At 40.8% G+C, this 25,012-nt stretch overlaps 1 protein-coding gene across 1 annotated transcript in view; it reads left to right on the top strand.

Annotated features, from left to right (window-relative positions):
• Window positions 1-25,012, top strand: part of CA8 (carbonic anhydrase 8) — a 93,354-nt gene that overhangs the window by 52,182 nt on the left and 16,160 nt on the right. The window contains exons 5-8 of the mRNA XM_003256018.4: window positions 3,561-3,623; window positions 5,911-5,959; window positions 7,732-7,844; window positions 21,565-21,734. Of these exons, the coding sequence (XP_003256066.1) occupies window positions 3,561-3,623; window positions 5,911-5,959; window positions 7,732-7,844; window positions 21,565-21,699 (360 nt within the window). The 3' untranslated portion in view covers window positions 21,700-21,734. The remainder of the gene's footprint in view (window positions 1-3,560; window positions 3,624-5,910; window positions 5,960-7,731; window positions 7,845-21,564; window positions 21,735-25,012) is intronic.

The raw sequence follows: 25,012 nt of genomic DNA, 5'->3' as shown, positions 1-25,012 counted from the left end.
CCAAGAAGCTTGGCCAAAGGAAGGAAGGACAGATGGGGCAATAACTAGCGACGATGTCCAGTGAATCTTTTGAGATCTGAGATCTGCCTGTAGTTTTTTTTTTTTTTCCCCTGAGCAATAAGAGCTATTGCAGACATAGAGATTAAAAATACTGGAAAGAGAGGGTGTCACTGATGTGGAAAAGTCCTGGAGGAGGCAAGAGGGCATGGGATGGAGAGCTTATGCAGGTGGACTAATCTCAGAAAGGAGCAGACCCACCGCTTCTCCAAAACAGAGGGCCAGGAGGAAAGGGTGGGCACACATGGGGCCGATTTGTAGGTGGAGAAAGGCAGGACATTGAGGGAGTTCATGGCTGACAACCTTCATTATCTCTGAGACACACAAAGCAAAATTATTTATAGAGCAAAGAAAACGTGGGTGTGGGATTGAGTCTTGAAATAGACCAGAGGGGGATGATAATAGACTTGGCAGTCACTGAGGGAAACCCCCTTGGGATTGGACACCCCAGATCATACAGGACAGGGTATGGTGGGTTGTTCTTTATCCGGGTAAAGGAGTAGAGACTTCTAGTAAGTTGTTGTGTTGATCCATCACAGAGCAGATGATTTAGGAGGTAAAAGGATTAAAGAATGGAGAGTGGTTGGAGAGATATCATTCTGTCTAGCCAGTCCCACACCATGTCTAGGCAGGAGGGCGAAGGAGAAGCCACAAGGACCTGCCAGCCTTGGCACCTGGTGACCAGTGAAGGGGAGAGAGGAAAGAGCAGGAGAGCTGGATGGCCCGGGGCATCTGGTCAGAGAGGCCAGTCTTTCAGAGTTGAACTTTTCAGAATGAGAGCACGTACCAGGAGTGTCCTCAGGGTTGGTTTGCTGAGGTGGAATGGGGCAGAACACCACAGACTGAGGGGTGAAGAGACTTAGGCCAGGGACGGGATGGGTCACCCCCTGGATGCTGAAGTCGTCCAGGGTGGCAGCAGGAGGTGATGCCTGGGAGAGATTGACTAGTGGGTCAGTAAAGGAGAAAGAAGGAGGGCATGATAGCCTTAGAGGATGGTCCCCTCGGGAGGATGGCTTGAGCACGTGGGTCAGAGAGTTCCACCCTGAAGGGAGCAAGAGTGCACTGACCATGGACCCCAGTCTGTCTCCCTGGGGGACTGCATGGCATCCACTTGAAAGGCCTGCAAAAGAGCTGTGCCTTTGGGCAGACTCGAGGGGTTCAGGTAGATCAGGAAGTGGTGGGAGATATTGGCAGAAATGCACAGTTGTTCTGTTCTAGAGAATGCAGTGGAAGATAAGGAGAGATTGAGTTAGAAGTAAAAAAACAAACAAACAAACAAACAGGTGGTTCAGGGCTGAGATGCCAGGCAAGGAGAACGGACCAAAGTGGTCTGCATTTCCAGTGATGGTGAAAGATGGCAAAGGTGAGAGGTGAGAAATGAGTTGTTCTCAAGGTTCCTGGTGGACTCTTGGTACCAGGTTATGTTATCTGAAAAGTTGCTTGCACGGTTTTAGCAGCTGGGGTGTGGAGATTATCATCAGTACTTGCTTTTTGCTGGTCATCATTTCTTTATACACAAATTTGGCAAGGAAGGAAAAGAAAGAGATGGCATAATAGCAGAGTTTATAGAATTTGCAAGATAGGAAGTTTTGCCCACGGAGTCTTTATAGATAGAAGGAGCTAGTAATAGTCGTTAAGCGCTACTCTATGGAAAAACTATATTTGATGCTGTAGGGCGTCCAGATTAAGAATAATAATGGACATTAAGTGAATTATGATGATCCAAGCCTGTTCCACAGTCTTTATTTGATTTAATCTTATCTTCAACCCTATCATTTTTATCCTCCCCAGCAAATAGCTGAGGAAGCGGAAGGATGTAGAGGTTAACTACACTTGCTTAAGGCCACACAACTAAGAGGTGGCAGAGTCAGGATTGGAATCCAGGCAGTCCAGTGCAAAGTGAGCCTGTTCCTGAGCTGCCACATTGAGTGGCCTTAGTGTTCATATGTGGACTCTTCAAAGAGTTTACAACCTGACAGGAGATGCCTGAGATGAAAACAGACCCCAAGTGCAGACGTAGGCCTCCCAGTGCTATAGCATGGTTAAACCAGTGAGACAAAAGAGAAGTCCATTTCTCCTGAAGAATGGGTAATGATTTTGCCTAAAAATTCAGGCTGCTGCCACAGGTACATATGCATGAGGTTTAAAATTTTTTTTTGTTTTTAACTTTAGAAAATTTATTTTCTGTTTTTAGGGCCTATCTGAGGAATAACTGTAGACTCTTGGAAACTAGTTCACGTCTTGATTGTTTAGAGCTGACTGGCCTATCTTAGGTGGAGCGTTTCTTGCCTCTCTGCTGTCCCTTTGGATGCTCTTTCATCTGCATGTTTTACAGTTAGTTAACATTGGGAGAAACAGAGAATGTGAACATATCGACAGCTACTCGCGTCTCTTAGATCATTCTCCAAATATCTATGTGGAAGGAGAAAAACTGTCAAAAGCAATGATTGTTTATTTGAGGTTCTAAATGACCTCCATTATTCTCCTCCATTATCATGGACCATTGGAAATTGGTCAGATTTCACTTAAAAGTTTTAAAGCCAAAGTCAAGAATATTAAATATTAGAATTTTTTTGTCTCCATTTTTTGGGAGCATTTTATGCACTAATAATATATAGTGATATGTTTTTAAAGAGAAGGCTATAAAAAGCACATTCGTATTTATTTAAGAATAGAAGGGTAGTTATAAAATTATGTCTAGTAGTAATCAAGAAAGGTCTTGATTTTGGTGAATTTAACATACAAAATCACACACCTGCTTTTCTAAGTTAATATAATTTTTCAGTATTGTTAAAATCTTTATAGCAATGATCTATAAATGCCAGAGTTAAACATGGAAGGGTTTGAACATGTACTGAGTAATTTTAATTCAAAAATATCCTTGATATTTTTATATAACAGTATTTTATAATTTGATATACTACATATAGCAAAGTGAGTGATCTCTATAAATAGTAAAAAGAATTTAGAATGAGTTCTTGGACATTTACATAACTAATACTTTATTATACTAGCTTTGTTACAACTTTAATTACCTTTAGTAGACATTCACCTAGTTATTAATAAAAGGCCATTTAATTATTCCTCAAAAAGGACATTCAGATGGACTAGAACCGAGTTCTGTTAGTTTTTTTTTTTTTTTTTTTGAGACAGAGTCTTGCTCTGTCACCCAGGCTGGAGTGCAGTGGCATGATCTTGGCTCATTGCAACCTCTCCGGCTCCTGGGCTCAAGCGATTCTTCTTCCTCACCCTCCTGAGTAGCTGGGACTTCAGGCGTGTGCCACCATGCCCAGCTAATTTTTTGCATTTTTAGTAGAGACAGGGTTTCACCGTGTTAGCCAGGATGGCCTTGATCTCTTAACCTCATGATCCACCCAACTTGGCCTCCCAAAGTGCTGGGATTACAGGCATGAGCCACCACACTTGGCCCTGTTAGTTTTTTTTTAGTTAAAGCTAAACACTGAAAAATGTTGTGGTTGTGGTTTATGCTTTATATTTTTCAGATAGGAAAGGAACATGTTGGCTTGAAGGCTGTGACTGAGATCCTCCAAGATATTCAGTATAAGGTAAGTAATTATTTAAAATAATATAGAAATACTGGCTGTGTAGGAGGTCCCTGTGACCACCTGCGGGCTCGATGCTGTGTTAGGACTCACAGATCTCATAAAAGCTGCTATCCTTGTGGTTATGGTTTATTACAATGAAAAGAAACAGATCAAAAAGCAGAGGGAAAGGTGCATGGAATGAAGTCCGGGGGAAACCAGGCACAAGCTTCCAGGTGTCCCCTCCCAGTGGAGTTACGTTGAGGATGCCCCTAATTCTCCTAGCAATGATGTGTCACAACATGTGTGAAGTGTTGACAACTACGGAAGCTCACTCTAGCCTTAGTGTCCAGAGATTTATTAGGGATCAATCATGCAAGCACTAAATGCATGCAACATAACTGACCTCAGCTACTCATTCGCTAGCAGCAACTGTCTCCCTACCCTCTTTGCCATAAGTCACATTGTCAGCATCAGCTTATCTGTTGCAATTGGTACAGTATGTCTCAAGGCCTCAGACATATAACAACAGGAGTTCACCATAAATACAGCATGGCCCAAGGCTGCAGGCACACAGAAACAGTCTTATCAGGTAGAATATTCCAAGCTCAGAGGTTATATCCCAAGAGCAAAGAGTTAGTCCTGAAGACAGGCCTTTATATGGGATGTGCAGGGTTTGAGCAACTCAGGCCTGCTGAGTTAACCCTTTCCTACCTGCATGCTATAGGAAAGTTGTATAAATGAAACAAATAAAAATTTGGGGAATCATATTTCAAAGTATTTATGTTAAATAAATTTAAAAAAAACAAAACAAATACACATATGTGGTAAGATAATATCCAAGAGAAGGTGATCCACATGACCCTGCAATGATATGGCCTAGCATTGCTAGGAAGCCAATGCCACCACCACGCCCAGCTAATTTTTGTATTTTTAGTAGAGACAGGGTTTCACCATGTTGGCCAGGGTGGTCTTGATCTGTTGACCTCATGATCCACCCACCTCAGCCTTGCAAAGTGCTGGGATTACAGGTGTGAGCCACCGTGCCCGGCCCAATGCCAGTCTCTTATAAGCAGTGCCTTCTTGGCTCACACTTAGTCAGCTGAATGTGAGTGGCCTTGGGGAGGGGAAGTAGTCTAGTCTTATAGGGCTGCTGGTGATACAGAGCAGAAATTGAACTTGTTTAATTACAGGAGATCCAGAGACCCAAAGCCAGTTTTAAGAAAGATCAATTTGGGAATCAAGTTTGATTAGCTTTATACTAGCACAGCCCAGGGTATCCTGAACCAGGCAGAACCTCCACTGAAGATCTCCTGAGTAGGTTTGGAAGGAACCCGGCTTCCAAGGGATGCCCAGTCCAGATAAAAGAAACTGATAAAAAGACAATAAGGGCACATTTTGACTTATATTTGTACAACTGCAGTGGACTGAGAAAATTTCCTTTATTTCATCATTTAATAGGACACCAGTCATTATGGAATTCAGGGGGATTGGGGAGGCAAGTAAGCTAGATTCTTTAATGTTTGAAATAGTCCCAGGGAGTCAGGAAGGGACTTGGAGGTTATGCAATAACTTTCCCTATTGCATCTGTATCAATAGAGAAAAATCTTTTAAGAAACATCTGATTCACGTGACAGGACTATTTGCCTCTAAAGTATAAGCAACTTAAATGACATGATTTGAAATGATGATCTTAAATGTGAATTGTTGAATAAGGGCACAAATGATTCCCTTGAAATTTATATCTAGCTTTGATAAACACTGATCCCAACAGAATATTTCCATCTGTTTCAGATCTCCCTTTCCAGATGAGGAGAGCATCTAGCATAGATCCCAGAACTGAGTTACCAAATCCAAATAGGACAAAACAAGAAGTTGCAAGCCAGGTTGTAATGCCAAAAAGGTTAGGAGCTGAAATGAAAGCAAGCAGGAGGAAAGGCATTTTGAAAATTCCCCCATCCAGGGTTCAGGCATTTTACAATGAGAATTTAGCCCAAGTCTCTGGTATGAATGTGCTCAGAGCAGAAAAGGTAACTGGCATGGGGCAGATGGGGCACCAAGTGTAGGTTCCACACCAGGACTTACAGGGAGAATTGAACTGTGGTAGCAAAGGAAATAGCCATAGAATTAGAGCAGGAACCAGACAATGTTACTCCAATGAGAAGGTGGGAGGAGATACCCACAAGTCTGTGGGACCTGATAAGGCCATTCAGAAAAGACTTCGTTCTAATTTTTTAGTTCTAATGGATTTTTTATTCTAAAATCTAGAAATATTACATTAACATTGGGTAAATATTTTTTTCTTTTTCAGGGGAAGTCCAAAACAATACCTTGCTTTAATCCTAACACTTTATTACCAGGTGAGTATTTATCTGATTGCATAAAATGAATTTTAACTGTGGCTATAGTTACATTGTTTTCTTCAGACTGTGCAAAACTATATATTGTTAATTGATAAAATTTATTTGCAATTTATATTCTCTTTAGCAGATACCATTTCCAGATTACTCTAAATATGGAAGTAAACCTTTTGAAATAATAAAGAGACACTTTGCTGCTAGTTCCATTGATCCATGAAGAGCTTTCGTGCTTTCGTAGGGTTGTCATTTGTAAAAATTGCTACCTCTGTGTAAAGCACCAGTATAATAAAATAACTTTGGCTGGGTGCGGTGGCTCATGCCTGTAATCCCAGCTACTCAGGAGGCTGAAGCAGGAGAATCGCTTGAACCCAGGAGGCGGAGATTGCAGTGAGCTATCACGTGACTGCTCTCCAGCCTGGGCGACAGAGTGAAACTCTGTCTCAAACAAACAAACGAACAAACAAAGAAAAAGCCTTCATGTACTTCTAAGATTGATCAGTGGAGTTCTTAATCTTTAGAGTAAAATAAACTTTGTGTCTAATTTTATAAGGTTATCTCTCTGCAGTAATACTATTATTATATATTATTCCAATTGTATTTCTGTACAGGTAACAATTATGCGTTAAATACCCAGAATATGATTTAAAGGTGGTTGTATATAAAATTTTGATCTTCACATTTCTCTGCCCAAATTATGTGCTGTCTCTTAGTGTTTTAAACAAAACCAGTTGATGCATTGTATCTTCTATTTTCTACATTTAATTGCTCTACAACAAACCGATTTCTATCATGTTAAACATTTATCCATCATATTAGTCATAAATTCCTCTAATGCAGAGCTAAAGCATTTCATCAGAATGACTCATTTTGTTCTATTGTAATATGATTTTAGTATTTTGCTGTTGCGGAAGCAGTATAGTGGTAGCTAGAGCTGAATGGTTAAAAATACAGGCTTTCAGACAGACATGCTCATACCTATGTAATCCCAACACTTTGGCAGACTGATGCAAGAGGATTGCTTGAGGCCAAGAGTTTGAGACTAGCCATAGCCAGACCTCTCTCTCAAAAAAAGAAGAAATAATTGCTGGCTGTGGTGGTGTGCACCCATAGTCCCAGCTGCTTGGGAGGCTGAGGTGAGATGATCATTTGAGCCCAGGAGTTTGAGGCTGCAGTGATTCATGATCACACCACCACACTCCAGCAGCCTGGGTGATAGAGCCAGACCCTGTCTCTTAAGAAAAAAAAAATACAGGTTATGAAGCCAGACTGAATTCGAATCCTGGCTCTGCCAGTGATTATTAGCTGAGTGACCTTAGGCAAACTACTACTCTTTTGAGATTCTGTTTCCCCATCTGAAATGTAACATTAATATTACTACCTGTCTCACTGGTTTGTTGTGAAGGTTAAATGAATTAAAGTAAATTGTTGGCATGTCGTAAGCGTTCAATAAATATTAGATATGAAATAGGTAAATCCTTTAATAAAGTGAAAAGACCCAAAATATAGATAGCACTTCTAAAGTGATTAAACTTGACAGGTATATATAGTAATCCATTGATTGAAATCACTGTAAATAATAGAGAATTCATCATGCTTTTTATCAATTATTTTCTCCACAATGAGTAGTATAAGACTGTGGGGCTCTAGTTTAAAAATGACATCCATCTTAGAAGCGTCATTTGGACAGTTTGTAATTTTGGAAATTGTTGGAGTCATCAGGATTGTTGTTAATTCACTTGCCTTTTCCATGACATGTCCACTTGGCCGTGCAGACCCTCTGCTGCGGGATTACTGGGTGTATGAAGGCTCTCTTACCATCCCACCTTGCAGTGAAGGTGTCACCTGGATATTATTCCGGTACCCTTTAACTATATCCCAGCTACAGGTGAGTGTGCTACTTTGAATCTTTCAGAGTGAAGTTCTGAGTTAAACATTGTTTCTGAGAAAGGAAAATGTCTGTTTTATGTTTTAGCTTCCTTTAGATCAGTCATACCTTTCCAGATGAAAGTTAAATGGCTTGAACTAGTGAAAGTGATTGAAAGGTCAAGGATGGACAGAATCCAACACTAATTTATGGTCTATATTTTAAAAGTTAGTTTTTAGAGAGTTAATAGAAATCACTCAAAGAGCAAAACTTTTTATTAGTCTAGTTATTTCCTTATGTGAATTTCCCCAGGTGTGGAGAATAGAAAGTCTGGAAGTAAAGTGGGGATGCTAGTTATTTCTGTAAGTCACTCATAGGCTTTGAAATAGTTTTGCCTTGGTATGTACAGGAAAATTCTGCATCTGCTGGGTGAAGGACCAGAAGGAGTGCCCTAGAAAATTCTGGATTGTTTTCTAGCTCCACTTTTGGTTGCCCACCCCCAGCCTTGGGCTCTTCACAGGTGCCCTAAATGCTACTGCCCAGTGGGTGGGAGAATCTGAGTGAATTGTCACTGGGATGTTAGCTGGTGAAACGTGAGGCAGCGTCACTCGAATGTATTTAAACCATGATTTTGATATTACAAAAGGGGCTTTAAATATCTCCTGTCTTTCAGGGATCTGTGTAAGGGATGGATATATTCTGGAAAGCTATATTGTTTCTTCCATGATCAACCTCAAAAGGCTTGGGAAATACTCTCAGCAAACCAAGTTTTCTTTGGTAGCTTTTAAATATTTGCCATTAATTCTTGAAGTTAAAAAGCTCAAGTTCACTAACTTCTCAGTAAAGCTTTCTTTATTTTGTCCTTAAATCTTAAAAAAAAATCCTTCTTCCAACATTTAATAATTTCTCTTTATTTCTGTTTTGCTAGAGATTAATTAAAAAATTTCCCTACTCAGCCACTCCTCCCCATACCCTTCATTATTTTATGAACTTTGATCACATCACTTTTGAACCTTCATATTTTTATGACAAATCCTAATTCTTATATTTAGTCATTCATCTATTTGTTTTTACAAGAGACTATTCTCCACATGATTAGACTAGGGGTATGGATTTGAGAAAAACAACTATGGAGGTGAAGGGCTCTTCTCATCACACTGAACAGGGGTATATGCTGCCAATACTCACTTACCACTGGTGATGTGTTCTTGTTTCTTAGTACCACTAAATGCACTTTGCTTTTAATTTAAAGATGAAGAACAAAAAGAAACTCTTCCTGAATGCCAACTGGACACAGAGGATAACAAGATTAAAACACAGTCTACTCTCAAAAAGTTCACCATAGAGTTGGGGAGGCAGATGACTAAACAATTAACATGATAATAAGTAAGGTGCTCTGGAAACACATATGGAAGAAACCCAACCCAGTCCAAGAGGTTTAGGGCATAATTTCTGCAAAATATTAGAAGTTAGTCCGGCGAAGGACAGGAAAGAAGTTAGAAATTTGGGTCTAATGTTAAGCCTAGAGTTTTGGACTCACGATATCTAGATTTGGGACTTAACAGCGAAGATGATGGCTGCTACAACAGATAAACCTCAAAATGTCAGTGGCTTAACACAGTAGAAATTTATTTCATGCTCACATAAAATCCAACATATGCGTTTCTGATTCGCAGTGAAGGCTTTTCTCTGTGTAGTCATTCACAGTCATTCTGTATAGAAAGAAACACTTCCATCTTCACTGCCCTCCTCCCACGGTTGCCCTCAATGAAAATAGGGTGAAGGATCTCAACAGGGATCTTTTGAGGGCCAGTAGTAGAAACAGGGAGCTCCACTTGTACTTACTTTCTGTTAGCTAGGACTGGTCACATAACTACCCTAACTGCGGGGGAAGCTGGGAAGTGCATTCTAGCTTCATGCCCAAGGAGAAGAAAAAAACAGATTCAGTGATCAGATGAGCTAGAATTCCTGGCACCATAGCTCAGGCGGAGTAGGAAGACAAGAAGATAGCCCCCGCTGAGTGCAACACTGCAGTGGGGATGGGGGAGATGATGCCTTCTTAGGAACTAAGGACCAGGGGTCTTGAGAAGAGCAGGGAGGGAGTGTTGCCAAGATGTGGAGGAGGAGAGGGTTAATACTGAGAAATGCTGTGGACGAATGCTGCCAACCCAAGCATCAAATAACTACAGCACCTTTTAAAAATGGGCCCAGGTGCTTGGAGTTCTGAACTTCTGGCTTCCATCTGGCTAAAATTCTGGATCTCACCTTGTTCATGTCCTCTGGTACCTAATGTTTTCCCTGGCCAGGCATGCTCACTGCTTGATTCTGGTTTTAGTATCCTCCTCTGTTGCTGAGTTTTGGCTTCCCTTCCGCAATACCATTCCTCCTCCATCCCTTCCACTGTGCTGTTTCTGGTTCCTCCGGGTAAGTAAACACCTTAGCCCATCTAAGCAGTTTACCTTGAGGCCCCTACCATGATGAAAGGCTTCTTTTCTTTTCTGATTTGCCTCATCATTGCAAGCAAGATTCATGAACAAGAGCTATAATCGCCAGTTAGGCCATTGTTAACCCAAAGGAGATGTTTCCGTAGAATGTTGAGCTGAATGTAGAGGGACCAAGCATAAATATGGACCATATATAGACCATCTTTCTAGAAGTTTTATGGGAAAGGCAAGGAGGGATTTAGGGACAACGTTTACAGAACAGTCAAGTGTTTTTTGTTTTGTTTTGTTTTTTTAAATTAAGATTTAGGAAATACTAGAGGTTTTGTAGGCATATTGAAAATAATCTGTGAATAGAACAGTTGATCCCTTGATATGGTGACTGCCGTTATCATTCTCAGGTTTCAGATGAGGTGATTGAGGCCTAGGGAGATTAAGAAACCTTTGCCTGGTTGACACAGGTAGTAAGGGTGGATTTGGGGATCCAGCCAGTCATGTGTGATGTCAGTGCTGGGTGCTTAACTACTGCGCCTTTTGGTGTGCCCTCTTCAACACTGAGGTTTGTTTGAGACCTTCTTTCTACATGAGGCCTTCTCAGGAAGCCCCCAGCAGTGTTAGAGGAGGTTTCTGCCTTTTCTGTCGTTATGTTCTGTATCCCCAGTTGGAGGACTTGTTTCTCTCAGACAGTTGGAAACACATAACAAGAACTTCAGAGACTGAGGCCTAATGTGCAGATTTAGGGATCCTTAGCATCAAAAAAAGAGCAGAATAGGCCGGGCGCGGTGGCTCATGCCTGTAATCCCAGCACTTTGGGAGGGCCAGGCGGGCAGATCACGAGGTCAGGAGTTCGAGACGAGCCTGGCCAATATGGTGAACCCTCATCTCTACTAAAAATACAAAATTAGTCGGGTGTGGTGGTGGGCGCCTGTAATCCCAGCTACTCAGGAGGTTGAGGCAGGAGAATTGCTTGAACCCTGGTGGCGGAGGTTGCAGTGAGCCAAGATTGTGCCACTGCCCTCCAGGCTGGGCAACAGAGCGAGACTCCGTCTCAAAAAAAAAAAAAAAAGACAGAATAACAAAAGAAATGAGACACCCAAGAAAAGAATATGGACAGAGAAGAGTCAAGTAGTGAGGATGGGAGGATACAGTCCCCTGAGGCACTTTCCTGAGGCTGATACTTCCTGAGGTACCCTTCCTAAGACTCTTTGAAACTGTTAGGACCCCGTGCAATTCACTCTTTTCTGTTTGCCATCTGGTTGCTCCAGGTCCCTTCTCTTGCTGACTTTGTATTTCTGAAGCAGAGAAGGGGTCTAGGGTTAGCAGGCATGTGAGGGCCATGCTCACTGCCGGCCGCCCCATCCAGGTCAGACTCAGGGACTGCAACCCGAGCAGGGGCCATGGGTCATATAGTCACTGTTGTTCTGTGAATGATACATGTAAAACATCAAACTTTCTTCTGCATTTACTTTTCCTACAATTTGTCTCGAGGATACATACACATTTTTTTTGTTGTTGTTGCAGATAGCCCAGAATCTTAGATGCCCAAATTTCAAAGCCCCAACTTAACATACAGCATGTTTTATGGTACTGGGATACATTCATTTGCTTTTACTTGTCATTGACCCTGTTAATACAAGCAGTGTATTGATACAGTAAGGTAATTATGTCATAGTCCTAGCTTCCTTTTCTTTATCCTTTTCATAGGCAGTTTTTAGCATGTGAAATTGCTCCTTTGAGACTGATGTGGAGTCTGAAGGAATGCATGCATTCATTCCTTCATTTATTTGGCAATTATTCGACATTTGCTATGTGCCAGTTACTGTAATCAGTACTGACAAGGGGAGATCAAAAAGACACTCTCAAAGAATTCACCATCTAGGAGGAAAGGCCGGCTGATAACATAGGTGTACATAAAAAAACAAAAAACAAAAACCCAGTCATTTGCTGTGTCCTGCGCTATGGGATGGTATGGACGTAGTCTTGAGGTAGCACATAGGAAAGGTGCCTGGATGACAGTTAGTTATCTAGAAGGCCTTCCCCAAGCCAGGTCAAGAGGTGTTGTCTGAGTATTCGTGGGAATTGCCAACAGGAGAAAAGTGTCTGTGTGCTTGTGTCTGGCAGGGAGGCCAGAGAGCAGAGTGCATTTGGGGAATGCTTGCGATAAGTGTTGGAGAGCCTGTGACATGAGGGGATTGGAGAGGGGAGCAGGAGACTTCCCCAGTGAGCCTCAGGGCTGTGCCATGGAGGTAGGGTGTTCTCCTGAAGGTGGCAAAGAATCACAGAAATGTTGTAAGGAGGAGAGAGATATGACCAAGTTTGAATTCGAGAAACATACTCTGTAGCTGCAGTATGAAGATGTGGGTCACATGGCAATGAGATGAAGGGAAGGGAGTAACTTTAGAAATAATAAAGAGGTAGAAGCAGAACCTGGTGGCTGATGACATAGGAAGGATTTTGGGAAGGAAAGACCGCCTTGTCACTGGACCTCCCCTGGATTTGGCTTGGTTGACTGGCAAGTGTAAGGTGTTGCTTTCTACCATGATAGGGAATCAAGGAGGAAGAGCAGCCTTCATGGAGAAGATGCCAAGTTTATGGTTGCATATTGAGTGTTTGAGATGCCTTTAAGACATCCAAGAAAGGGGTATGGTGTACAGGTGGTGGGTGAAGCTGTTAGTGTAGAAGAAGAAATCATTCAGGGAGAGAAAAGAAGTGATTCAGAGAATGAAGGATGTGTAACCAGAGGTGTGTACTGTAAGAGTGTCCCCAGGGAATGTCTTGAGAAGTGGAAAAAGTCAGGAGACTCGTGATGGTTAGAGAAGCCATGGGAGAGGCAAGTTTTAGAGAGATCATGAGTGTCAGATTCTGTACACACATTCGGTTAAGGACTAAAAAGTATTAACTGGATTTAGCCACAAGGAGAGATTATAGACTTGAGAACAAAGTAGACGAGCTGGGTGTCTATAGTCACATTTGTTCAGCACTCCTTTATCGAGGGTAATTTCCTAAAAATAGATCAGATCTTTTAGTGAAACTTTTTTTTCTTGGCCAAGTGCAGTGGCTCACGCCTGTAATCCAAGCACTTCGGGAGGCTGAGGTGGACGGATAACCTGAGGTCAGGAGTTTGAGACCAGCCTGGCCAACGTGGTGAAACCCTGTCTCTACTAAAGATAGAAAAATTAGCCAGGTGTGGTGGCAGGTGCCTGTAATCCCAGCTACTTGGGAGGCTGAGGCAGGAGAATCACTTGAACCTGGGAGGCGGAAGTTGCAGTGAACCGAGACTGCACCACTCCACTCCAGCCTGGGCAACAAGAGCGAAACTCCTCTCAAAAAAAAAAATGTTCTTTATAATCACAAGAAATCTTAATTTATTGAAAGGTTTAGACTTGTTGAGTGCCCAACATTTCCATTTCTACCTAGAATTCCTTTAAGGATTCCCTTGCCAGCATTCACAATGTTAATGCTGAACTATATTGAGAATGTTAACTGATCCTGTAGATATGATACAATATTTTACTACTATATTGGCCAGTGTATTATGCTAAGATCCAGAGACAGACCATTATGCCTTATCTGGCTTCAAAGGGAACCTAACTTTGTATTTTTCCTTGAAATAGGCCAGTAACAAAGTCTAACCCTAACCTACTGAAGTCATGCTCCCTGGTTTATGGGAGATAAACCATATCTTACCACAGGGGAGCCGAAGCTGAATGAATGCATATTAGAAGGAATAATCTCAACTGCCCTTGAAAATAGATGACTTTTCGATTAGCTGTACTTCTCAAGGAAAAGATTTAGGTGCTATTAGCACAGATCTCCATCATAGCATCTGTTCAGAGGGCAGCAGAGTTAAAATGTAGACACACACAGACACACATTTACGTATATTAAAATGCAATTTAGAGTGATTTAGAAAAAAATTATAATCTTAGGGGAATATAAATCAGTCTGTCCTTGAATGTTTTACTTGGTGCTCCTCATAGAATTTCACAGGAAGCAGAGCAAAAATGGAAAAGGTCCAAAGAAGGCAGCAAAAGTGAGAGGAATCAAAAGAAGAGGATGTGATCCTAGGAGTTAAACCAAGAAAAATTGAGAAGCCTCAAAAATTGAGAAGGGGAGGGGAGAGATGCTTGACATATAAAATAGCAGAAGGAACAATGAATGGCAGGTGGAGTTTCCACATAGCTGATTATATTGAGAAATTAAAAAATTTGCATTAAATTAAAGAGCAGTGTTTTCTTCTATATCATAAGGTTTATGTTGTAATTAAGCTGCTGAATATTATTGTGGAAAGAATTGGTATCTTGACATGCATCATCTGCCATAGGATAATAGTATTGGCACTAGCAACGTTGAAGAAGCTCTAAATCATAATGGTTTCCTGTTAAATGCATAGTAGCTGTGATTCAGGGAGGTGTAGACTTCAGCTGAAGTGTAGTGTGGACTGTTAAGTCCATCATACATTGTCCTGAGTGCTATTAATAGGAATTCTAGAATAGGAATTCTAGAATTGGAAGCCCCTTCTTAGTTGAATTTTTCATATTATTCCTGGTTAGCATGCCTTATGTAGGGAGAAAAAACAGAATTGGATGGATCAGAATGAGTATATATTTCTTTTTTAAAAATTATCTCTAACCATTAAGTAACTTTATTAAAATTTTTTTATTTCCATACGTTTTTAGGGAACAGGTGGTATTTGGTTACATGAGTAAGTTCTTTAGTGGTGATTTGTGAGATTTTGGTGGACCCATCACCCGAGCAGTATATACTGAACCCAATTTGTAGTCTTTTATCCCTCACCCCCTTCCCACCCTTTCCCCCTGAGTCCCCAAAGTGGGGACTCGGGGTGTGTGTGTGTGTGTATATATACACACAATATACACACACACCACGGTTTTTTTATCCACTCATTGATTATGGACATTTTAACCATTAAATAACTGTAATATAAATGACGGTCTAAGCATTTGGAAGCCAATCAGCTGGATTGTCGTGTTTGGAAATGAGATTCCAAGGACAGAATACAAATACCAAAACATTACCAAATCTAACAACAGAAATTTTAAGACATATTCTAATTTCACAGTCATTAAAATGTGAATACATATTAATCTTAGAATTGATAGAACAGGGTATTATGGTATAGTGCCATCTGTGTAAATATGTATGTACACATACAGAAATGGGTCGATAATTAAGTTTTGCTGTCCTTTTCCTGCCCTTTTCTTCCTCCTTTTTTCTATATTCCCTCCCTACTTATCTATTTCTTAGTTTATCTACATTTTCATATTAAATGTCTTTGTTTTTTCCTTTCTCTTTCAACTTAAAATAACACCAGCGAAATGAAGGAATATGAATGTGTTTATTGTTTTTTCACCCTGTGGATACATGATATGTATTCTAGAATATTGAAAACTGCTTTAAATGTTCTTTTCTTCAGTCTTTCCTCCTCTTCATTCCCTCTGCATTGCATGTTTCCTGTGAGTTGGGAAGTAGGATTCTTTACATCCTGACAGCCCGAGTTAGTGCCTGGCATGTGCTCAGCCTGTGGGATCTAGAAGCACATCTGGCCCTGGACAGTCGAGGAAGTCTGACCCCATTCATCAAGCAGCAAGTCTTTCTCAGGGGTCTTCATGCTCCATATGGAATCGAAGGGGCTGTTTCCCCAAAGTCCAGGTTGCCATAGGGCCACAGCATGGTTATGTTTGACAATGACTTCAAATGATTGGGAACATTTGTTGTAGATTTTTAATGATTGGGATCATTTGTTGGAGATTTTCTTCTCTGCCCATCACTATGGTTTGAATGGGTCCCCTCCAAAATTCAGGTGTTGCCAACGTGATGTATTAAGACGTGGGACCTTTAAGAGGTGTTTAGGCCATGAGGGTCCTTCCCTTGTTAATGGATTAAGACCCTTAAGAAAGAGGCTTCACACAGCATTTTCTTGTTGGCTCGCTTGTCCTTCTGCCTTCTGCTACATGAGGACGAATGAAGAATGCCCTCACCAAATGCCAAATGTCTTGATCGTGTGCTTCCAGCCTCCAGAACTGTGAGAAAATACATTTCTGTTCTTTATATATCATCCAGTCGCAGGTATTCTGTTATAACAGCACAAAACAGATGAAGACATCCATGGTTCTCAGACTTGAGCATGTGTCAGATCCCCTGGAAGGCTTGTTGAAGCACAGATTGCTAGGTTCCACCCCTGTGTTGCTGATTCAGTAGGTCTGGGGTAGTTGCTGACAACTTACACTTTTATTCTGGGAGGATACTTTGAGAACCACTGTTTCATATGTACCTGCATTCGTCTTTACATGTAATCGAGATCAGCGCTGTAACCTGAGAATGCCGAGGTCCTGAAGATGTGTGTGAAGGGCAGCGCTAGGCCAGCCCTGTTCAGTGGGAACATGATGTGATCCACATATTAAACTTTCTAGTAGCCACGGTAAAAAAAAAAAAAAAAAAAAAAAGTCAAAAGAAACAGGTGAAATTAAGAAATTAATTCAAATGGTGTATTTAACCCAATACTTGCAAAATACTATCATTTTAGCATTTAGTCAAAGTAAAAAGTTATTGATGAGATTTCTCTCCTTATTTTCATACTGAGTCTTTGGCTTGCAGTGTGTATTCTGCACTTCCAGCACATCTCAGATTGGACAAGCCAAATTTCAAGTGCTTGGTGGCCATGTGGGCCTGGTGGCTGCCATCCTGGACAGTGCAAATCAAGGATCTTCTCTCTGGGGAGACTCTTTCTTCCCTTTCTTAAAATGTGTTATTTTTAATTGCTTATAGAGATTTTATATGTATTTTCTCAGTGTCTTAAGTGATAGGCAGCACTTTCCCTGTGGTTGTGAGCTCTCTAATCTGTAATTCTTCAGTATGTTTAAATCTGTGTGGCTCAGAAACTCTCTTGAGGTGATGAGGGCCGACCGCGGCCAAGGCTGGGGCTCCTTTAGGCTGGGATGGCATCAGGACCATTGACGTCTGTGTTACCAGGGAGTTAATGTTCTTCCTACTCTCTTCCTCAAAAAAATTGAAAAGATCGATTAAGAAGTCATGACAGAGTGAGAGTTGGTTTATGAATGAGAGGTCAGTAAGGAAGAGGGAGCATTGGTTTTAGATAGAACGTTATATAATGGGGTAGAAGAGAAATGAGGCAAAAACAAGGTTGCAGTACATGAAAGGTGGAGAGTCCTCTCTCTCTGTTTGTCTATATCTGTCTCTGTATACATATATGGACTGTTTAAGTACAATTTGCTTTTGACTTTTTAATTTGATTGGTACCATTTGGAATTGTGTTATTCTGACTCTTGTTATTGATAATAAAAGAAAATGAGAGCACTAACTTTTATAAAGAACCATTTTATCAAGGTTGTAAATATCTGTCACCTCCCAAAGTTTCCTCCCATGTCCTTTGTTGTTAAAATATTTTACTGGGTCAGAACGCTTAACATAAGATCTACCATCTTAGCAATTTAAAGTGTACAATGCAGTATTGTTAACTATAGGCACTGTGCTGTATAGAAGACCTCGAGGACTTATATATCTTGCATAACTGAAATTTTGTACCCTTTAACCATTACATCCCCATTTCTGCTTCCTGCCAGCTCTTGGCAGCTGCAATTCTTCTCTCTGCTTCTAAGAGTTTGATTGTTTTAGATTCCACATATAAGTGAGTTCATACAATACTTGTATTTCCATGTCTGGTTGATTTCCACTTCTGGATATAGATTGAAAGAAATTGAAGTCAGTATCTTGAAGAGATACCTGCACTCCCATGTTCATTAAGCCGACAGGGAAACCACATAAATGTCCATAGGTGGGTTAATGGATAGAGCATACTGACTTTTATGTGTTGTATTTCTCTTTTAATATGATGACACATGAAATGCAAGTCAAAATAAATCTATTAGAACTTGGGAACTCCTGAAAGTTAAGTAGTACTAAACTGCAAACCCTGGAAATTAGCCCTTTGAATGCATTAATAAAGAAGCAGTTTTAAAGCTGAACTTTTAGTGGATAATTTGGTTTGTGAGGCAGCGAAGATTGGAATAAATATCTTAGGCCAGTTGGAGTGCACCTGTAGTTCAAAGAACAGTGGCTGTTGAATCTAATACCTGCAGAAGATGGGGACTTCTCCATGAAATGTTCAATGTTGGTGCCCCGCATTCAGTTTTCTCTTAAATTCGTTAAAAATAAATACCATGTTTAAGTGGAGTAGCATTAACAATAGATGCAGTCATACATTCAGATATATGTGATAATAATGGTTTCTGGAAGGCCTTGACATTTGAGTTTCATTAAAGATTTCTATCCCGAAATATTATTCTATTATTCTGTTCATTTATCACAATCTCTCATTTCAGTGTGGCTGATGCAGTATGTACTTGAAACCATTTGAAGTGACTAAAGGGTTTTGTGGGTGGTTGCTTTAGAAAAATTGGCATTTCAGAAAGACACATTTTCCCCTCCATCTCTGTTGATGTTTGAAGTCTTCAAAGTGTTGCTGTGATCAGAGAAAAACATTTCTTGTGAAATAGTTTTCTCTGAGAGTATAGTGATTTGAGACTGGCTGGCTGTTGACTCAGATAATCTCTTCTGGAAGAAGTTGTTTTCACAGAATGTGCTTCAGGGCGAGGCCTGGGGCTTGAAAGGTTTATCTCCAGTTCAGAATGCATAAATATAAAATTAACCCAGCTTTAAAATAATCTTCAAAGTCAATAAAAAATGGATTCTTTCATATGTTGAGGCAGTAAAGTTCCTAGCCCACATTGCTCCTCAGTGACCTGTGCATGCTTCATAGGTTCAGGTTGCAGGTATTAAGTATGATTACATGGAAAGTGAATGCTAGGAGAGATGACTTTAAATTTCCTCAGTGAATTACTGGTTTATTATAAATGCTTTCTGCATATAAAACTGTAGCTAAATATTTATCTCAAAATGCTAAAGGTTTCACTTCAAAAGAAGTTGTGCAATAGAAGTGCTAGTATTTGTCAGACACTTCCTATGTGCTTGGAACTATGCTGAGTGATTTTCATGAATGTTCTTTCTTATTTCCTAGGCTATCCTTGTGAATACTGTTATTATTATCTCTGTTATACACATGTGGAAACTGAGGCTTGAAGAGGTGAAGTCATTTGATCGTTTGGGTCTTAGGTGGCAGAGCAGGACAAGAATTGGCCTTTGGGTACAGAGTCCACTGCCCTCACCGTGATATTCTTCTTTTTGAAAAAGCATAAGATTCTGTCAGTGACGAGGTTCCTTTTCACTCTGTACTTAGGGAAAACTTTAAGGTGAAAGCAAATAATAAGGGATTCTCATGCAGCTTCGTCTCCAGAAGTTTTTCAGATGCAACAAGCAATAGATGCTACTCGTATTTTCATTCTAATACCTGAAGAAGATCTAGCGAAAAACCATCAAGTAGATTAAACAGCTGATTGCTTATCTGACTGGCTCCTCTATGTAAATACAACATATAGATATAATAAAAAACTAAACAGGACAGTCCCAGTTGGGTCAGACTTAATCTCATTAAGGGAAATCAATCAGTATTCAGTGACATGGAAAAATAAGACATTCGAAGCGCATGTAAGTACAGAGAAAAAAACAAAAAACCCACAGAAAAGAAGCTGGCTTTCTGACCCGGATTCTAATCGAACTAGCCATTTAATTTTTTTCCAACTCTATATATGAGTGTATTGAATTAGAATGTTGTGGGATTCAACTCTTGGAGTCAGGGAGCCTCTCCTGAGGAAAATGCACATGTAAAAATTTGCATATCATTCAGGGCTTTCATGGCCCCCCTAAAGTCTCTAGGTGCCTCTTGACTTTGTGGAAACCCCTGAATTAGTTGCTGTCGTGTTTCATTTCTCTTTATGAATGGCAGAATTCTATAGCTATGTCATATTAAGGATCTTTGTGGATATAATCCCTTGATACACAGACGGTGAACTTTTGATGGATTGATGCTGCCCAAATGACATTTGCTCAATACCCTGGGGTATGTGAAGAAGATAGATTATATTGAATTGACTAGAATTCCTGAAGAGATGGCCGTGGAACTGAGAAAAGAGCAGGTAGACTTGGAATTGTCAGACTTACCCACTAGCTAATCTGGTAATTTTCAAAACTGTTCCAGCCTCAGTTTCCCCTTCTGTATACGGAATGAAGAATGTGTCAGGTGACTTTGTGGCACTTAAGTGAATTAGCAATGAACCCTGTAGTTAAATCGATAGATGGGAATAAGCCTGGGGAACACTCATCACTTTTGCTTGTTGCTTAAACATTAATATTTCCCAGAGAGTCATGTCTGGCAGGCTCTGGGTTCTTAGAGAAACTGTACGGCGGCTGATGGGCAAGGTCCCTGAGGACTCCGAGAACCTCTTCACTTACAGTGGGGAAGCCATGGGACCTGGAGAGCCCACCCAAGAAAGGGAAATGAACTTGAAAATCAATATTGTAAAGACAGGAAGTTGGGCTCAGACTTGCGGAAAATCATTTTTTTGGACCTGTGCTCTCCAGAGGGCTAGAAAAGTGGCAGAAGTCTTTTGATGAAAGGAAACCTCGAATCTATCTGATAAATCTAAGATCTAATCAGTGATTACATACAGTAACATAAAAATCCATTAATTAAAATGTACTTGGAAAGCATTTAAGAGAACATTCGTTTGTTTACTTTTTCTTATTATGCTATAGATAGGCATAAAACATTTTTGGGAGAGGTTTGTATCATTGTTTTTTTGAGATGGAATCTGGCTCTGTGCTCAGGCTGGAGCGCAGTGGTGCGATCTCAGCTCACTGCAACCTCTGTCTCATGGGTTCAAGTGATTCTCCTGCCTCAGCCTCTTGAGTAGCTGGGATTACAGGCGTGCGCCACCATGCCTGGCTAATTTTTGTATTTTTAGTAGAGACAGGGTTTCACCATGTTGGTCAGGCTGGTCTTGAACTCTTGACCTTGTGACCTGCCCACCTTGGCCACCCAAAGGGATGGGATTACAGGTGTGAGCCACTGTGCCCGGCCTGTATCATTTTTACATTAACAAATGGAGCAGATTTCTTTATCTATTTGAGTTGTTCAGAGACCTTGATATGTCTACTTCTGTTGTCATCTCTTGAAAGGGTCCTGTCAAATGTCTTAGGTCTGGAAGAATTGAATCTTTTTTTTTCTTTTTGAAGCTTAATTTTAATTTTCTTTTTAATAATTCTTGTAATTTACACATATTTTATGCATGTCATTTATGCAACTCCAATCTTGTTAATGTCTGATAATTGATTAATCTATTTTCTTCTGCTTTTATTTTCAGATAGAAGAATTTCGAAGGCTGAGGACACATGTTAAGGGGGCAGAACTTGTGGAAGGCTGTGATGGGATTTTGGGAGACAACTTTCGGCCCACTCAGCCTCTTAGTGACAGAGTCATTAGAGCTGCATTTCAGTAGCCAAAGGGGACAGGAACAAGTCTGTCTTCATGAGGGTATGTCCAGATTAAGTAAGGAAAATGAGGTGCACAGCTACTTAAACCTAGCATACCAAAGGTACACTTATTGTGATCCTGGTAATTTAGTAATAAAAGCATATGTACTTCATCTTGATAAAATTTATGACACATTCTTTAGCTCTGTTAATTACAGGTCAAGTAGTTATTTTAATTTTATGCAGCATTGAAGAAAAACTATAGTTATATTTTCCTATCAGAGTAGCCTTTAATTCCAAGTTTTGGTGGCTTTCATAAGGACAGACACCCTCAGGCCCTGAAAAAGTGACATGCATACCTCTTTAGTAACTTACCATGTTGTCCCCCTGAAGCAGCACCAGTCATGTCCCAGTGACCAAGGAGCACATAGGAGGGGACTTGGGGAGCGTCTAAGCCTTAGTGTGGACCCCACTTGTCTCTTGCAGAATTGATCTTCTTGTTTCTCAGGGTAGGGAGCATATCTGGCATACATTGAAATACTTCTTCTATGGAAGTGCCTTTTATATGATAAATTGAGAAGCACTTATTAATTATCTGAATATGATACACTATTGGTTGAAACATAATCTATGTATTTTAATATATCGAATTCAATGTATGTATTCCTTACTCTTGAGGAACTAACAAAATAAAATATCACAAACATGGAAGAGATAAAATATAAAAAAGACTATATATTGGATTATTTACCTTGTAAATTGCCTAAGTGCATAGGTCATTGTACATCACTGGCGAACCACAGCTTCCCCAGGGGAAAGCATCTGTTGGAATAGAACCTAGGGAAGCAGCGAAATCTCATCTCTATAAACAATTTAAAAATTAGCTGGGTGTGGTGGCATACACCTGTAGTCCCAGCTATTCAGGAGGCTGAGGTGGGAGGATCACTTGAGCCTGGGAGGTGGAGGCTGCAGTCAGCTGAGATCGCACCACTGCTCTCCAGCCTGGGTGACAGATTGAGACCGTGTCTCAAACAAAATAAAACAAAACAAAAAAACGAAGAAGTCTGCCAGGTAGCCAAGGTGATAGACGTGGAGGCTTGGACACTAGAATAGGAGCAGTGGAGGTGAAGAGAAGTTGATGTATGTGAAATACAAATCGCAGGTTATAAGCTAGTGATGAATTGGATGAGGGGTGGAGGGAGATGGAAGTGTCAAAGATAACTTCCGGGGTTTTACACTTTGGAAACCCTGGATGGAGTGCCACTGAGTGGCAGTGGGAAAGCTGCGGGGAGGCCCTGTTTGGTTGAAGATAAAGAGTTGGGTTGCAGCACAGTGAGTGAGAGATGCCTGTCAACCACAAACTGCAATAGCGGACCCTGGTCATGAAGGTCATTAGCATTTCAAGAGTAGAGAAGAGAAAACAAGTCTGGGTTGAAATAGGGACGTATTGGGTGTAGACATTGTATATGTTCATATAATGTTCTGATGGATCTAATGGGGTTACTTAATCAAGTGTGCATAAAATCTTGTGGGAGGCTTTACAGACAAGTTAGCCAAGACACAGAGAAGTTAGGTTACGGCCCAAAGTAATACAGTTATTGAGCAGTGGAACCGAAGGAGATCCAGACAGCTTGACTGGCAGAGCGCTTTTTCTTCACCACGACATGGGCAGAGGTTAAAGAGTTTCGCCACACTGGCGGTCGAGTGACACATCGAGGAGGGATGCAGTTGCAGCAGGCTGAAGCCCATAGGAAGGGAGGAGCTGGAGACTCCAGGTCGCAGCCACCTTGGTGGGCTGGGGTGGGGCAGGAGGCCGCAGCAACAAAGGGGGTGGGATTGAGGAAATCTTTTTTTTTTTTTTTTTAAACAAAAGAAATAGAACTTGTCTATGTACTGGGTGTGGGAAAGGAGCAAGTAGATGGAGAGAGGCTGAAGGTACTGCCTCTGGGAGGAGCTGGAGCAGCGAAGTCTGAAAAGTTGAAAGGGATGAAATCCTAAGCACACAGGGAGCCTGGCTTTTGCTGAGAGGATGGGCACTCTCTGTGCTGCACTGGGAAGGAAGAAAGAAGGAGGTGTGGTGGTTTAGAGCTGCTGTGTACCCATGACTTGCTCTTATCATTTAATGATGAATGGGGCAGGAGCTAGGAGCGGGAGAGCAGCAGCGAAGATGGGTTAGGAGCAGAGGAAAAGGGAAGGATGTGTTCACAGGAGAGGCCAAGAGGCAGCGGGGGTGGGATGACGGTTGCAAAGCATGAATTTATGCATTTCTCCAGTCTAGGTTTAGTTAGTATACTCCCTGTGAATGTCAATACCTGTAAATGATACTTTTTTTTTTTTTTTGAGACGGAGTCTCGCTCTGTTGCCCAGGCTGGAGTGCAGTGGCACAATCTCAGCTCACTGCAATCTCCGCCTCCCGGGTTCACGCCATTCTCCTGCCTCAGCCTCTCCGAGTAGCTGGGACTACAGGTGCCCGCCACCACGCCTGGCTAATTTTTTGTATTTTTAGTAGAGACGGGGTTTCACTGTGGTCTCGATCTCCTGACCTCATGATCCGCCCACCTCAGCCTCCCAAAGTGCTGGGATTACAAGCGTGAGCCACCGCGCCCGGCATAAATGATACTTTTAATGAAGGGAGATTATTCCCTTGAATGTTTGGTTTGTATCTGGTCCTAGACCAGAGTTGCCATTCTCTAAATATCTCAATGACTATTATTATTTTCTCTCTCTCTTTTACACACACGTGCACACACACACACAGAGGAACGTTATGAGATTTTGTATATTTCACATACTTCATATTCTTTATATGATAGATGAATAATGTGTAGTTTTTCAAAATTTTGAGTTAATTAACAATTTAGGTACTATTTCTAAAAGGAAAATATATTTGTGTCCTTATCTTGGTGGCTGAGATTACTTAAAGGGGATAATTTGCTCCCAGATTCCTAAGAATGGTACAGGAATTCTAAGGTGATGAATTCTTATTTCATTTTTTCATGAATGCTGTTTTTATCCTTTTATCTTGAAATGTGTAATACGAATCTAGTCAAGAGTTCCATGTAAAAATTATATTGGGAATCAGACTTATGTGTGTGTACTTTTTATTTGATATTTAATAATGCCCTAAGGCAGGTAATTCAAATTTTTATTAAAGTGAAATGATTTGACAGTCAGACTTTGAATTTAATGCATGAATGTTTCATTTAAGCTCTTGGAACTAAAAAGGAAAAGACATTTCTCTGGTAGCTGTTCTCTAAAAAATGTTTAAAATAATTCAGATTTATTTTAGCTATGTTTTATTGAAATAACTTTAGTTTTTAGACTGAAAATGACAGATTT

Source organism: Nomascus leucogenys, chromosome 16 (genome assembly GCF_006542625.1).
Source record: "Nomascus leucogenys isolate Asia chromosome 16, Asia_NLE_v1, whole genome shotgun sequence".
Lineage (NCBI taxonomy): Eukaryota > Metazoa > Chordata > Mammalia > Primates > Hylobatidae > Nomascus > Nomascus leucogenys.
Note: the sequence above shows the minus strand (reverse complement) of the source record. Positions and strands in the feature narration are given on the sequence as shown.